At 34.8% G+C, this 17,183-nt stretch overlaps 1 protein-coding gene across 4 annotated transcripts in view; it reads right to left on the bottom strand.

The window, feature by feature from the left end:
• Positions 1-17,183, bottom strand: part of CFAP54 (cilia and flagella associated protein 54) — a 108,178-nt gene that overhangs the window by 37,182 nt on the left and 53,813 nt on the right. For 3 of the 4 annotated variants that reach the window (XM_027732276.2, XM_027732275.2, XM_027732274.2), the window contains exons 34-48: positions 16,495-16,713; positions 15,952-16,088; positions 14,145-14,290; positions 13,257-13,484; positions 12,825-13,048; positions 12,590-12,725; positions 10,809-10,923; positions 10,097-10,249; positions 9,413-9,610; positions 8,485-8,572; positions 7,843-8,049; positions 6,250-6,316; positions 4,382-4,564; positions 1,699-1,785; positions 910-1,032 (exon numbers count right to left, since the gene is read on the bottom strand). In XM_027732276.2, coding sequence (XP_027588077.2) covers positions 910-1,032; positions 1,699-1,785; positions 4,382-4,564; positions 6,250-6,316; positions 7,843-8,049; positions 8,485-8,572; positions 9,413-9,610; positions 10,097-10,249; positions 10,809-10,923; positions 12,590-12,725; positions 12,825-13,048; positions 13,257-13,484; positions 14,145-14,290; positions 15,952-16,088; positions 16,495-16,713 — 2,311 coding nt within the window. The remainder of the gene's footprint in view (positions 1-909; positions 1,033-1,698; positions 1,786-4,381; positions 4,565-6,249; positions 6,317-7,842; positions 8,050-8,484; positions 8,573-9,412; positions 9,611-10,096; positions 10,250-10,808; positions 10,924-12,589; positions 12,726-12,824; positions 13,049-13,256; positions 13,485-14,144; positions 14,291-15,951; positions 16,089-16,494; positions 16,714-17,183) is intronic. The other variant, XM_039378218.1, reaches the window with a different exon arrangement.

Here is a 17,183-nt window from a genome sequence, read left to right on the forward strand (position 1 = left end):
ACCACTCAGATAGGAGAGACCTTGATTACATTCATCCAGGATTACATCATTAGATTATTTTGGTATGGGCTAGGAAAACAAGGAAAGGATACACCACTGTTATGGGGGAAGCTTGCCCGATAACCCAATCTCCCTGCACAGGTATGCTCACGGGTAAGACAAAAGTCCAGCTCAATTGTTAACAGCTTCCAACCCTTGTAGCGCATCAGCGGCTAGATATTGAGAAAATCAAACTGGTCTGAGGTGATGTGACTGTCAAGGCTCTGAGGGCATCAAGAGGTTGCACTGCCTAGCATCTCCTGCTGCTGCCCCTTCCCTGCCCAGGACCCCATATCAGCCATCGGTGGGCCAGTCTCCAGCTCCCCTCAGCCCTGCCCTACCACAGACCCCCCGAGCTGTCCTCAGCCAGACCCAGCAGCCCTGTGCGGCCATCCTGGGGCTGTGTCTGAGCCCGGTTCTTCTCCCCATGCTTGACCCTGACCCGCACCTGCAGGCCGATGTCCTGGCACAGCCCCAGCCTGTCTCTGGCCCCAGAGAGGTGCCACTGGGCTGGGGCTGCTCCAGCTGCCCTTCAGCTGCCCTGCTCCTGGTTGTGGCAGTGGGAGTTTGGCCATTAATGGTGCAAGAACTTTATCCATATTTTTCATATGAATACTTATGAAATCACTTTTTCTTTTACAGTATTATCTGCAGTACTCACTGTATAAAACAGCACATATGTTTCAAAATTGATTTTTTTGTTCCTGTTTTTCAGTGAGAGAAATTAATGTCATTCAGTGTCTACTATTTGACCCATCTATTGAAAGAAATGTAGGAATTTCTTGGGAATATGTAATAACTTGCAGATACGGAGTATGTGCAGTTTCATGAAGAAAATGGAGTGTTCGATGTTATACTTCTCTGGTATACCTTCACTTGTTCAGTTGTTCTGTATCCTTCAGGTATTTTCCATGGAATTCTCTCTCCACAGTTAAGTAAAGACAGTTCATGAAAGGCCTCTGTAAAAAATCCTATATCTGTAAGTACTTTAATCTGTGAAAAAATTAAAAAAATAAATTACCTAACCCATATTAGCATTTCCTGAAAATAATCTAAAACCAATAATACTTTGACTCTTAATACCTGTTAGATTCCTTAAAAAAAAAAACAAAAAAAAACACCAAACCACAAATCAATAAGAAAAAAAAATTAAAACAAAACAAACGAACATTAGTGAAATGACAAAAATCTGTTCCCAGGTTCAGTGGAGCCTTGTTCCACCATGATAGTGATAACAAATCCAAAAGTGAACATTTTGAATAAAAAAAACATTGATGTTTTGCACTTGAGAAAACATTTAAAAGAAAAGTAGAACAAGATAAAAAATATCAAAAAGTTTAGATTGAGGAAGGAAAACCTTCTCTTTGTTAAACAGAGAGTAGAAAGAAATGATGGAAGCACTCAACAGCCTCTGTAGAAAATTAACAGTAAAACTGTATAAATAACTCTGCATACTGCTAAAATTGAGAATATAAATAATAATTGCCTTTAGAAAGTAGCCCTACAACCTGTTCTGCTAAGAAACTAAGCAACAGCTGAACTTCAGAGCATTATTTTTCATAGTAGAGATATATATGAAGATTAAATTGACTACATTTAACAAAGAAATGAAAAGTTTATTTGAAATACAATGTTTTGTGAGAAAGTTTATTTGATTACCTTGAAGATTCTCCCTTCAATGCATTTAGCTGGGTCCTTACAAATCTCAGAAACAATATATTGGTATAATGTGAACAATGGTAAAATCTGTAGTAAAATAGTATGTCATCTAGTTATAAACATCATACAGGGCACAATTAGGGAAATACACATTGCAATTACATATCACAAATACAGAGATAATATGGGATTACTGCTTTGACTGTCACATATCACCGCTACTTCTCTTATGCTCTATGAAAGATGAATGTGTTAAAAAGTTCTTCAACCGGCTAAAGCTACCCTTTATACCACCTTATATGCAACTCATAACATAGCAAGTGAATTTTCTCCAAATTATTCTCTGTGTTCAAGGTGGGGTTTTTTACTACATCATTAGTGAGTAAACCTATTGGAAATAAGTTGATATAAGGGATTTCTAAAACTCTCTGCATCTTGATGCCATATTTTTTCAATACATGTAACAGAAGAATGTAGGGGCGTGTCCCGGGGCAGAGAAATCAAGGGACATGTGCGGGGACAGACAATCCCATTGGTTAAGAAAGTCACATGGTATCCAGGTATATAAGGAAGCGCCAAATTCAAATAAAGCCTCTTTGATTACCATCTCAGAAGAGCGTACGTCTTCTTTATCATATAAAGACAGCAATGTTACAGAAGAATAGAATTCTGTAAGCTTTATAAAATAAATACAATTAAGTCCTGCAACTCTCTAAGTGAAATTACACCAATTGTAAACTAAACTAGACGGTGATGAGGCTTACTGACAAATTCATTTGTATTCATTTCAAATTGAACGTTTTTGTAGGGGCAACTAAAAAAAAAACCTCTAACATTTTAAAATTGAGTTCTATTAAAGTATACAGAATGTATATCCTTCGAATATCTGAAGGGGGCCTATAGGGAGAGGGACTCTTTGTCAGGAGCTGTAGTGATAGGACAAGGAGTAATGGATACAAATTGAAAGAGCAGAAATTTAGGTTAGATATTAGGGAGAAGTCCTTTATTGTCAGGGTGGAGATGCACTGGAACAGGTTACCCAGGGAGGCTGTGGATGCCTCAGCCCTGACAGTAATCAAGGCCAGGTTGGATAAGGCCTTGAGCAACCTGGTCTGATGGGAGGTGTCCATCCTCATGGCAGGGGAGGTTGGGACTAGAAGATCTCTAAAGTCCCTTCCAACCCTCAACATTCTATGATTCTATTATTTATTGTTATATAATATTTCAGAAAAAGACGATTCTTTCCTAACAGATTTATTTGTTATTGGAAATGAAAGAACTTCCAAAATTTAATTACTGCTCAGCTTTTACATTAAAGCTCCACTTTAAAATGCCCTCAAGCTTGGAAAATGCTAACAGCATTGTTAGATTTTTGGCAAATTCACTTGAAGTTTTCATAACGTAGCTTAACACTTCTGAATTTGGATTACAAATGCTTGAGGCAAATGTTTTAATTGTACCCATACAGTTTCCTACTGATATTTTGAAGTAGACAAAATTAGTCTTTGAAGTTTCATTTTTAATAAAACTTGAATCTTGATGTATTTTGATTTAAGTGTCAAATCAACTTAGTGCCCACCATCCAAAACATTCCCACACAATAAGCATTCAGTGGAAATGAAGCCCTCATCCTGCTAAAACTGCAATTGCTTTGACCATGATCTATGACCTGGATCTATATTCTGCTGGTACAAGTGCAGAAAGAATCAAGTGTGCATGGCCACATGAAGCAAGCAGTCAAATTAAGTGCCCCTGCCTCCAGGTAACTGTCTGCTCCTTGATTTTACTTGATCTCCCACAGGAAGGACAGTTAGATAAATAAGCTAAATAAGTAAGCTAAATAACAAAGTGAACAATGGAAGGTAAGATAGACAGCCTGAAGTTCCAAAAGAAATCAATCCAACAAATGGCTTGCTGACAAAAAAAATGGTGTAACATCTTTCTGCCTCCTCCTAACTCCTCTTCCATCTCTACCACTTAGCCTTTTCTTACTCCTCTGCTGCCAGCCATGTGATCTTTCCCCCCTCCCTGGCATTGGCTCTGCTACTTGCAGGATCTTCCCACAGGTGCATTCAACTCATTAAAATGGGAGGAAATACTTTTTCTGAAGGAGTTTTCTGTCATGCTTAGAGTTATTTATAGAGTTACATAATAACGCCTGACATGAAATTCTGTTAGAGCATACAGGATTAAACTAAAACAGAATTGCATCTTTTTCAGTCCTAGTAAGCAATTCAATCTATTTATTCCAAGGCACCTTTGAAAGAAGTTGGATTAAAGTCAAAATGGTCAGTCATTGAATGGAGGAAATAAGTACATGATCAACGTTAAGAGGGAAAGGCAGAAGGGACTTTTATTTACTGAATGTGAATGTAAAATTAATGAAAGCATTCTGGACATAATGCATTTAAGGTGATTCTCAGTACAGTGTATTTTAAATTGTATATTGTATATATTTCCTCTAAAATGCCTAAGCTAAGTGAACCATGTGTTGTCGTCTTCCAGAATAAACAAGTTCCCTGGACATCTAAAACTTGTATACCTTGCTCTATCTCAGTGCCACAGAACTAACTATTACAAGTATTTTGCTAGAGGTTCTGAGGAATCTCTTAGGTACACCCACAGAGGAAAGTAAGACTTGTTGTCTTACAATTCATTTCCAGAGTATGAAAATAATACTTACTATTAAATTTTGGTTTGCACAATGTAGTTCAAACATAAGGAAATCCAGACTTGCAACTACAGTAGAGATATCAGCTCTGTAGCGATCAGAGAACAGGTCAATACCAGGAATAAGAATATTTGTTTCATATTGTACAAAGTCACAATCAGATGTCGGATGTGGAAGAGAAGCTCTAAACAGAGTCTGAAAGTAATAATAAACTATTTGTGAAAAGATGTACAGGTATTAGTGAAATAAACTCCAACTCATAAATGACTTCATAAATGAAAATCCATCAATGCCTTAAGCATCCAGCTGTTTCCAGAAAAATACATGAAAAACCTTTACGTGTGAACTTGATGGAGGAAAAAAAGGCTGTAAATAGTCTAAGGACAGTATCTCTCCCATCATTTCTGGGAGAATTGCTGACTGTAAGGCCAGTTAAAAGCTAGTTCCACCCTAGTTACACCTTTAACTAGGTCACTTAGTGCAGCTTATCAGCTAGTGCAGCTTAAATCATATAACTAAAAACAACATGAAATTTAAGGAAATCATTTAAATGTTTCTCCTTTAAAAATGGAGGAGTGCTAGCCTTGTATTTGATGCTGGATATTCCTTCCCAATTGTGTTTATTTTGGTGTGATTAGCAATAATATCCTAGAGAAATTTGCATTTACATACTTGGATTTGAGATATTAACAAGCCTGAAGCCTATACCAGAGGTGGAATTTAAATAAGGTTATAAAAGATTTCCAATTCAAAGAACAAATTATGGGCTTGAACTTCGCAAGGTACAGTGACAGTAATTGATTATATTTTTCAAGACAATCACCCTGCAAGCTGTTCCTTCCCAATTAATATCAGACCCACTTCAGTCAAGTTACAATTATTTCAACTGGAACAAATGCTTACTACTATTTCTGTCAAAAGGAGGAATCACCATTATTCAGCTTTGTAATCGTTCAGGATTACAGTGCTAGAAGTTAGTAAAAATTATCCTTTATCTTTGTTTCTTCAATTTGTGCTCCCTTTGGTGAACTTAAATAGATTTTTAGTGTAGCCTAGCACAGGTCACACAGTTACAATCACGGCACAAGATAGTAGAAAACAGCATTGCTTGGTTTTGGAAGAAGACAGATAACTTCCTGAAGCTGCACTGGGATGAGTAATCATTGATCCAGTAGAGTACCACTGGTAGAATACTTGCTGGTTTTTTTCCTACAGTACTTTAGTTACCAGGATCTTAAAACTTCCATTTAAAAGTAAACCGTAATGCTTTTTTCTTCTATATTTTTTTCTGGAAGTTTGCAAACTTAATTTTAATGATCATACTTTCTTTGTAGGCGAAACTGGATAATTTTTACTATCCTCTACTTTTAGTGCTAACTTCTTATAGAGCTGAGATTTTAGTATTACAAACTAATATCTTTCAGTGCTAAAAAAGATTCAAAAATTTCTTTTTCTAAAGAGTCTGTGCCCTTGGTTGAAAATTTAAAACAATCTGTGAAGACTTTACAGATCTAAAAGAGAACACTGTACTGTTGTTGATGTCATTCAGCTCTTTCTGAGCAGAATACTTCAAGAGAAGAAAAATATATTTGACTGTCTAATATTTTAGTCATCTTCACTTTTCAGTATTTCATTGTTTCTCTGAGATACTAGCCTCCTATTGAAGTGATAATTTTTAAGCTGTAATACAGGAATACTGTTAAAAAACAAAGAATAAAAACATCGTATCTAATGTGCATAAATCCTCAACTACCTCTGATCTACATTTTTCCTTTACAATCAAAATAAAAAGAAAAATATTTTAAAAGAGGGTCATTGAGATTTAAGTTTTAGAAGCAATTTGACAACCTCATGAATTTGAACTGAAATTACATTCTTACCTTAAAAAGTATAGCAGAAAAATAGCAGTATTTTGTTCGTAATCTCACCTGTGCTGTTGTTATATACCTAAAGTACAACAAATAATAAGAAATATGAATGTGCCCCTCCATATAAATTATTGAAATTCTTTTTTTTTAGTCTAATGTAATAATGATACTAACACAATCTAGATGTTTTCCCTACTGGAAAACAGCTCCCTGTTCTGTAGATAGGTGCTCAGTAATGCCATGCAAAGAAAGAAGCACTTGACCAAAGACATACTTAGACAAAAGTGAGTTGTGAAGATTCTTTTTAAAGAAGAGAACCAGGCAATCTAAGTGAAAAATTAATCTCATGCAGGACTAAAAAGATAAAGCAGATTAGGCAACTCACACCTTAAAGTGTATTTCTTTCCATAAAGGAAGCCTAAGATAACTAGCACATGTGAATTTTTCGCATGGCAAGTGTCTAGCTAAATTTAATGACTCCCACACAGTACCTTATCAGAGCTTTAAACCATACAGGTAGCAGGGTACTCTTACCTACATGAATCTTTAATTCAATATTAGAATCCTTTAATCTGCATTTTACAGCCTGTGACTAAGTTGCTGTAGAAAGACCAACTCAAAGGAAAGATGTTTAACAGTCCAAGTCAGGCCTGAACACAAAAGAACCGCCTGAGGGAGAAGCCAGAATTTGGAATGCACATATTGGCAGCAAAGGAATAGTATACAGTGCAGCAAAGAGGTGCCACAAACACCTGTAAAAGCAGGATTGGGTCTTGCCTGCTTGGACCCAAGACTGAACCACAGCTCAGAATTAGAAGAGCTGTGGTTTACAATCCACTTAAACTCACTCCTTTTCCTTTTGGGTGCTAATTCTAAGTGTGGCAATGACAGTTAATCCTGAAATACCCATGTTAATACTTTCAAAGCTGCCTTGGTTTACAGATATTTTACAGTGCTATTAATATGATCTGCTCCACTGATAAGGCAGTTTACTGGGATGAAGCTCTGCCTTTTCATGGTTATAATGTTTCTAAGGTCATTTAAAGCTGTCTTGGATACTTCTAAATTTTATGTTTTGTCAATACATTGAGGAACAGCTCAGAATTACATCCATACTGTTTTACCAGCAGTCAAGGAGTATTGGATGGAAATATTTATTGATGGTAGACTTTAATACAGTAATTCAAATTTCTTTTAGTTTTAATTCACCAGAACACTAGTACTTTAGGCAGTAAATCTGCTCTCAAGATACATTAATATTTAATATGTGCAATGACTTGGGAGATGTGATATTTTGATTGAAAATCAATATGACTGTAAAATCCTATATAAAATGTCTTTTTATCATTTTGTTTTATTTCAGTGATCTCTCCATATAATATACAGCTACAATTATGATCAAAGATGAGCACTCAAGGAAAGGGAACAAACAATATTCACCAAAAGAGCAGCTTTCTTCCTGGAAGGAAAAATTCCTCTGCTTTTGACAAGTCCTTTTTATAGCAACTCTTTATTGTTCTTTAATTAATTTCAAATTGCATAATATCCTGAATGACCAATTTGTTTAAAATATGAAAGAAATACATATATAGATAAGATACTTACTGAGCTATCTTAGCCACTAAGACTGCTGCATGTAAACAACCCCAAACTCCAGCCTCAGAAAGAAATTTCTGACTCATATCAGTCCATCTTCCAACTGCAAAGCAGTCTGTAGCATCTTTTGGTAAACCTAACTCTTGCCAGTTGTTAAGAGCATCAGCAATGTTGAGTGTTTCATCAAGGGCTTGACTCCAGTATTTAAAAGCAGCTCTGTGACATAAAAAACATGGTGTTGCTGACATTTTCCAAAGTAAGATAAGACTTGCTTCATTTGTCCGTTATTGCCTGAGATATAACTAACTCTGATTGGGTCAAAAACTTAAATACAGTCTCTACAACACAGAAATGATACCATTCCTGGCCAAAAAATTTATTGGAACTCAAATTAAATCATCAAGCAACAGATATTGCTTCTTAAAAACACAGAGATACAAAATTAATTTGCTTAATGGCAATTAGGTAACTAAGAAAAATAAACAATGTCTAGGAAAAAAGCCTTTCAAAATATACACTATAGTGAGTTAGAAGAAAGAAGTTATAAGGACTTGAGGACAGCACAAGAACTTACACAACAGTTGAGGGGTATAGGACTGCCAATCAAAAAAAAATGAAACAATGCACTTTTTTAACACAGTAAATATGTACCTTTTGTTTCCAGCATAAAAGTGAAGATTTCCAAGTTCATGTACAGCCTGTACCTTGAGGTCTCTCTGCTTATTCATTTCAAGGATTCCTGTTATTTATTTTCAATCGATTAAAAAAAATAGTCACATCACTAAACCAGTTATTGAATTGTGAACAAATTTTGCTTGAGTAGACATGAATTCACACGTAATTCAATGCACGAATTTTTTTTTTTAAAATTTAGTGGACTTGTATATCTTACCTGAAAACTTACTATTTCTTATTTCTACTAACTTTGAAAACAAGAGTAGGACCTAAGTTTTTGTAGCTTTGTGTTTTCAGATCTCTCAGATTTCTTCCTCTGGGAGATAAAATGTGAAGGAGGTCATTGGCCCTGCTAAACAACACTGCCTGCATAGAGCTTCTATTTTAATCACTTACTTCAAATAAAATCACTTAGAGCATGTATCAACCTAGTACACTTGACCTGTTTTGCCATACAGCAAAAAGTAGTAGTAGTGAGGAGCTGTAACTGTATGAGTAAAGCCATAATAGAATGTAAGATGGAAGCTAAGTAACTCTATCTCATTCAAATGCATAAAATCTGAAAAGTCTGTTTGCTAGAAGAAAAAAAACCTGTCATGGAATTAAAATTAATCTGCTAAATGTTACATCAAATTCTGAATTGTGGATTCATCAGTATAACACCACTGAAGTAATGCTTTTTCATAAGATAACTGGAGAGAATATGATCTAACTAGTGTCTTATTTAGCATCTAATGCAGATTTTCTCAGTCAACAGGAAGAAGTATTGTGTATTCCTGGAAACCAGCTTTCAGACGGTTACAGCTGTCTGACAGAGCAAAATAGTACTGGAATAAACATATATAAACACAGGCAGAATGTCACTATTCTTAGTTGTAAGTAGAAATTTATGAAAAAGAATTACCTATTGTTTGTTCATAGGAAGAGATAATTACTGAAAGCTGTGACTGTGGTATTGGTTTACTCTCCACCATACTGGAGAAATTAAATTTTTCTTGAGAAAGATCACATGGTGTTGGTAGAAATATCAGTTCAGCTCCTACGTTAAATTTCAGCTTTTTCTTTGAAGAGATATGACTGCTGATTGCTTTTCCATCATTTTCTAGATCAAAAAAGTGATTTATATGAACAGCTTGGAAAAGTATCATACTATTTCTAGCACCACAAATATTTCCACACCACATTAGTCAAGCAAATATACAATTCCCGAACAGCTTATTTTCATTTGGTTTCTTATGCTATAATTCTGAGTGTCCCCTGATTAAAATTATTGGACATAATTCATTGGTCAGTGTAACCAAATGAAAATATGTGCTCTGCTAGTGAAAACAAATTTGGGAAAATCTGCCAGTCAGTCCTCTGCCAGAGGTACGGCTGCAGACAGACAAGTGACACAGTTGCATAAAAATAAAAGTCAGGCTTAGAGCTTGTGCTTATAGAACTTCATACATAACTTCATATTCTATCTTTTTTTTAGTTGTCAATAATAATAAAACTTAAATTTAGAAAAATCTGTTCCTTTCACTCTTTATTATTTTAAATGCATATACATTTCATTAAATGAGAAACACTTCAATAAATAACTCACCTTGTGTGTGTGCAAGAAATAATGAAAGTAGTTTTCTGCTGTGTCTTAGTGCTCTGCTGTGATATTTAGACTTTTGCAGAGTTTCTCTAAAACATCTCAGTGTATCATTCACATCAAGAGGCACACAAACTAGGGCTTTTGCCTGACTGTGATCTAAAAAGAATTAATAATATGGAGAACAATTTTGTAATACATATAGAAATATTTTTAGTAAATCACCCTGTAAAACATATTTGAACAATTTTGGAACTTTAAAACTAAAGCATATTAAAATTTTCACTTCTGTTTCCTGTTGGTTTATGAATTACATGAGATTGTTAATCACCAGGAACATCGATTCTATCGATAACAGTGCTGGTTCACACTAACTTCTCGGTACATTGCTGGGTATCCAACAATACTGACAGTAAACTGGACCAAGACCATCAAGCTCACTCACATACTGTAGTTCATCTGACATCTGGATGACAACTGCTTTTCTCTGCTTTCAGATACAGTCTGAATATATTTTGAAAGATCTTGACTTATTACCCATCCAAAATATTAAGAACAATAAATTTGAAGACAAAGCTGAGTTTATATTAAAAGAAACATTATAGGAGTAGTGAAGGAACTACAATAAGAAGGAAGGGAAAAAAATAAAAATCCAGTATGAAACAAAGAAAAGAGTTTGGCAGAAAAGAGAACACACAATACTGAAATGTGCTCTGACCTGTAGAATCATTTTTCATCTCAGGATAGAAAAAGGATCCAGGAAAAATCTCTTCACTGGCTGAACGGGCAACAGGCAGCTCTAATTTGTGTCCTATATAGTTTCTGCAACTCATCTAAAAAGCAAGTTTTGTTTCATGATAATTGGATAATATTCAGAAAAATCAATGTTTGGTGCTTTTAGTTAAGTATCGAAACAGTCATATGACAAAATAAAAAGGACTAATTAACAAAGACACCAATGATCTGTAACTAGTGTTCTTGTTAGTAAGAGGTGAAACATTCACACCACCTAAAAATTGGATGTAAGTGTTTTGAAGTTATTGAACTAAACTCGTATTGTATTTGGTATTTGCCATAATCATGAGAAACTCCTCAATGTTCCTCAAAGATTCCACATTTCTTTCTTCAGACGAATGCATGATTGCACAGGACCTGTCACTGTAAATATGCCTAAAGGGCATGTTGTCTGTAAAACACAATGCAATGCTGCATAGGGATATACAAAATACCTCTAAGCAAGTAACAAAAGCAGTCTAATCCTGTCAAAGAAGCAAACCTCCACACTTCCATAAAGGACTAATCTAGAAGAGACTTTTTATTTTGCTAATGTAGTTACATCACTTCAGAAGCAGAAGAACCGATTCAGGACTATTTCTAGACTCTCTGAATGGCCCTGCACTACAAAATGTAGCCATAACCTCCAAATCTCCAACTCGATAATGTCTTTTTTGAACAATACTTATTACTATTAACCAAAACCAGTCTTTATTCTGTAAGCTGTCTTTCAAAACTATGATTACTTTTCCAAAATGCTCAGTTATCAGCAGTATGTGGTGGTTTGCCATGGTGCCCTTTTTTAGACACAGGACTATGCTCTGAATAGCAGGGCCTGAAAGAAGTCAGCAGGAAACAGCTGACAGAAAGATAAGACAGAGCACACCTCAGCTGCCTTTCATGAGCCAGGAGTGACTTCAGAGTCCCTACAAGCCCTGGGCACCAGTGTTCTGTCTCTACAAAAGACAGTGGCTCCTGAACCCCATGTTCATGTTCAGAACAAATCTCTTTGGTATTCCAAATGCCACTTTCCCCACCTCTGCTTCAAGTCCTGTCTTTATATTAGTAATAGAAACATATTAAAAATACCCACAATGTGACTGACTTCAGCAAAACTTCTTAGAAATAAACCTTACATTAACAAAATAAAAAGGAAAATCCTAATTTCTAATAGGTAATTTGATGAAAAATTTCCAAGTGTCACTGTTAAATATATAGAGCCGTGGTTTTTAATGAGAGGTACTTGCTGAGCATCCTAGGGGATTTTTTGTTGGTGATCAAGATTTTTCAAGTTTTTTATTGGCATTGTCGGTGTTTGGGCTAACTCAATTTTACTAGCTTTGTTCTTTAGGAGCAGTGTTTCAATGCAGAAATACAGCAATCCTTGTATTTAATTTTAATTAATCACAAAGATTGCACAATAGCCACATAAACGTTTTCAGGTTAAAAGAGTGGCATTAAAAACTAACATGAAATTAGATTTAGGCTTATAATATGGAATGTGTACGTATTGCATGGAAAAAGTGTTCCTTGGGTCATCTGCTTCTCTTGCAATCATGTAATACAAGCCTTTTCATGCACTGCAATCAATTATGTTCATTAATTTATTATAATTGACTATTTGGGAACATTATGAGAAAACATATTAATCTAACTAGCGAAAGTGCTTCTCCATATTTAGTTCACATTATGAGTCAGTGCCCCCAAAAGAAATCTATGTTTCACCTTATGTGCAGTATCAGACAGGTATTGTATGAAATGAGATTCATGGCTGTCTGGGCCACTGGTTTGCTGTATCCTTTCCAGCAGCTGCCTCTGAGCATACACCAGCAATGGACTCACTTGCTCTGTGTATCTCTCACTGGAAAAAAAAGCAAATTATAGTAATTAAGCAAAATAATTGTATATTGAACTACACAGTGTTAGTTTTTTAGTTTTTATTGGAGCTGGTGTAACTTACTGTGTAAATATATTAAATTGAACAGTTATGTGTACCAGTGCTTCCCACTTCTTCATTTGATATAACAATTCTATCGTTTTAAGAATCAGATTACATATCCATTTCAAGTCAACCACATTCACATCATCCAGGGGAGGCTGTGGATGAAGATTCGAACCACCATTCTCATCCATAATACCTCCTAAACAACTGGGAATGCAGAAGTCTCCCTCAGGTTCCACAATCTACAGGGAAAAAACGTTATTCTACCTGTTACTTTCAAATGTGGACAAATCAATTACAAAAATTAGAAAAAACTGTAATCAGCTAAAAAACTTGTTACAGAGAATAACTTGGATATATATTGCAGAATATAATGGAAGAAAGAGAAAACTACTTCTAGTAAAGATGTAATAATAAAGAGTATATTGGTTTAATAAAACCAATTTCTACCTTAAGAGAACTGCTTGCTTGTAGTTCAGTTATCATATCAATCATCATGTCTGATGCCAAATAAAATGGCAACCAGATGGTGTTCCTAAGAAAACCCCAGGTAATAGGAAATGTATCCCTATGGGAATGTGAATGGTTAGCAATCAATTGTAATTCTTGAGTATAGTTCCAAAGTTCTCGACAAGCATTTTGAAGCAATGTCCAGTGGCCACCACGGTGAGCAAGAATCTATGTAATTAAAATATAATAAACAAAATATAATTATACTTTTGCAACGCAGAAATTAAAAGCTTCATTCTTTTATTGCAAAACTTAGGCATAAGTAATCTTTCAGAATTACAGTCTAAGCGTTATAGAACCTTAATTTTTAAATTTTCATAGGAGGACTAATTTATAATTGAATTTAATTGTTGGTTTTGGTGTGAGAACAAGAAATAAAAATTAATTCACACCACCTATACGTGTATTTTTATTTGGGTTTAGAAGAGTAGTTAGTCTGCATTTCCTTTCAATCACTGGTTCTTCTGTTTACAGTGTGACATTCACTAGGACCTGTAAAGGGAAAGGTAAGTCCGCAAGTATTTTCAGAAAATTTAACAAACATGAGAAGGAAAGTTATGAAGATGAAATGAAAATTAGAACAATTACATTAAATTATTTTATGTTTTATAGAAATATACGTTATGACTGATGATATGTCTGACATTTTGTACATTGTACTCAGACATTTTTCAGAAGATGTGAAATCATTGCTTCTACCCAGTGAAATTTTTTTTGAAGTTTCTGAAGTTTGTTTTTTTAATGTAGAAAGTAGTAAGTATTGTAATGCAAAGTTACAATATATAAATAAATAACAATTAATAATTTTAATAAGAAATCATATCTTACCACTGCTCTTCTTAAATGCAAGAAGATTTCTGTAAAATGCTTCAATAAAGTGGTATTTGACAGAAACTGGTCCTGCTCTTCTTTTGTTGTTTGAGTTTGAGGAGTTCGACTCTGTTTAATTCTGCGCTTAGAAGACTTATCTGTATCTGAAAAGTAAAAGTTCACTGGTTAAAAATTAGTTAAAGTTCTCAAAAAAACCATAAAAAATAATTTTTTAAAAAATCAATCAGCTAGGATTTTCCTGTGGCAGCTAAATACTTAAATGGTACGAAATGCCAATGTTAAGGTTATCATATTTGTAAGGTTATGATATTTAAAATATAAGATGCTTTTACTTAAGCATTGGGAGAAGCAGGGAGGAAAATAAGTTCGAGCAAAATAGTAACAGGTACCAAATAGTTTTCAGCCTCAAAGCCAAAACATGACCCTCACAGAAGTTAAGTTTTAGGCAAGAAATCACTTGGCAAGCTCCCAAGAATCTCTCTGAAACAGAGGTCTCTTAAAAGAAGTCATTAGGAAAAAAGGAAGATTTCTGACAAGTTCTCGGGTATGTGTATAATTGCTTCATTATTTTACTCATACCAAATATCCCCCAAGGAGAAACACAAAAGTTCATGGTTCTGGAATACAATAATACTTGAACTATAGGTTCAGGCAGAAGCTAATTTCAAGCTATGTAGTATTTGAACTATATGGCAAACTACACACTTTATGTAATTCTTTTTATTCAGAATTGTTGCAAAGGCTAGGAGATAGCAAACAGGACTTTTATCAGGTTTCAGCAACTTTTAGTGACTTGTAAGCATCAAGATAAAACTGTTTAACTAAAAGTAAGCTGTTGCAAAGAGAACCAGTGAATTCAAGTCCTAGGTTTCGCCATACCTCCTTGGAAAAGGCAAAGAGGACAGTTGATTCTACTTAAGGAAGTCCCACATGGAATGACAGGAGAATTTTGATCTGTACAGCTCTGGCACAATGTGTCCCTGAAGTGCTATTGAAAAGACGAGGCTTGTGATTTCTTTTTGAATTTATGGAGCCTAGGCAGAATACTTTGTGTTGACTTGCATGTTATCACTAACATCTGAGGAAATCAAGGTCCTGCATTTCACAGTTACCCACAAACAGGAACCTTTTGCCTTCTGTTGAAATCTCACAGGACATAATTGATAATAGCTGGAATAATAAAACAGTAGAATGTGAAAGACAGAGAATTGAAGTGAAAGTGGTAGAAAATAAAAAATTGGTCCTGAGGTAGCTTCTTGACACAGAAAATACTGGAGAGTACGTAGTAGAGAAGGAAAACTAAATTCTACTTAAAACTTGAAAGATAATAATAAACTTCGGTCTATAATTTTAAGAATGACTTACAGAATGAACCAGGAAATTACTGACCTGCTAGGAAATGTAAAGGAAACTACAGATCAGTTAGAAACCTCAGAAACAGAAACAAATTGTCAATGCATTCAGAATAATCTGGAATATTATCAAAGTAATAGCTCTAGGTAGTTATAAACTTTTTACTAAAGTATAGGATAAAGAATAACTACTTGATAAAATGTAACATATTTATCAAATACAGTAAAAAATGCTCACAATTATTAGATATGCCTCATATACTTGTTATACTAGGTATGCCAAAAAAGTACAGAGGACAAATGAATTCTAGAAATGTCTTCTCTTAACTTGGCGTAACTGTTTTTCCAGAGGTGATGTGGAGAACTAATGATGGAGGTCAAGACAGAATTTAAGAGAGAGGAAAAGTTAAGTTGAAATGGATTTCAGTTGTGTGCCCAATAAAAGTTCTTACCAGTTTGGTTTTCGGTCGTTTCCAACTTTTCAAGGAGAGGAGGAGTTGGTTTTCTCACGTTACTCTCTGTGGCTTCTCTCACCATCACAGTGCCAGAATTGTTTAGTGAGAATATCTCTGGATCCAAAATATTGTAACTGTAGAATGGGAGAAAGAGAAGAAAGCACAAAAAAAACCCCAGACACAATAACAAAAAGAATTCAGAATACACAAATTCAGTTTCTCAGAAGTGATTACTTTCCTACAGCTTCAGGAATCAGAAATAATGAATGACAGCCAAAAGTTATAAGGAACCAAAAAACAACACAGATAACATATTTCAAAGCTGTCATCTGACCAAACAAGTGAGTAACCAAAAATATGCATGATGTCTACATGATGGAAAGCAAAACTTGTTACATAGCAAATCAATTTGTATTTGGAAGTGGAACTGTTCATATGACAGACTGACTGATGACATTGTCATTCAGATCTACCTGCATTAACAGCAATAACCCAATAATCTATATTAGTAGCAATCACTGATATTGCAGTAAGATATACCTCTCCAGATGCTGTGAACCACAAATTCCAATATTATATTGCTCTTCCAGGTTCTTTTTAAATAAGTGGTAGTGTGCAACTGCTAGATAGATATTCATCTGGGACTTCCAGGGCATCTCTTCAAGACACATGTGACGAAACCTTCTTCGCTTTATGTAATCACCCAGCAGTACCACTAAAGTCTGTTGAGCTGCTTTTTGCAACTTTTCCTTGCCTTTCCTAACCAAAACATATGAAGTAGCAAAAAATGAAACTGTGTTTTCCTGAAGCTGTAGAAAAGAAAATTATGGTAAAGATACACAAAAGTATACCATTGCATATCCACAGACTTACATTAACTCCGAAGTATGTGACATTTCTAATGAAAAGATTTTTGCTTTAGTCAAGAAAAGCAATTATGTTTTCCCTCTCTAAGTGCACTTAATACACATTACATCCCATTTTATATTTTACCAACTTCCATGATATTTACCTTAGTACTTAAGAAAGTTTAGTTCTGTGTTTGAAGTTATTTGTGCCTGAATCATCCAAACAGTATTACAGCAAATACAATGTGCTTCACACAGTCTGTTCAGGAGATGGAGGGTCTACTATTACACTATGAATTTGGATAATTCTTTTTATTGCTTTGCTTTGGTAGCTAATCATCCTCACTGTGAAGAAAACAAACTATTTCAGATTTAGATGCC

The sequence above is a fragment of the Pipra filicauda genome, unplaced genomic scaffold, assembly GCF_003945595.2.
Source record: "Pipra filicauda isolate LSUMZ 115617 unplaced genomic scaffold, ASM394559v2 scaffold132_size2486313_pilon, whole genome shotgun sequence".
NCBI lineage: Eukaryota > Metazoa > Chordata > Aves > Passeriformes > Pipridae > Pipra > Pipra filicauda.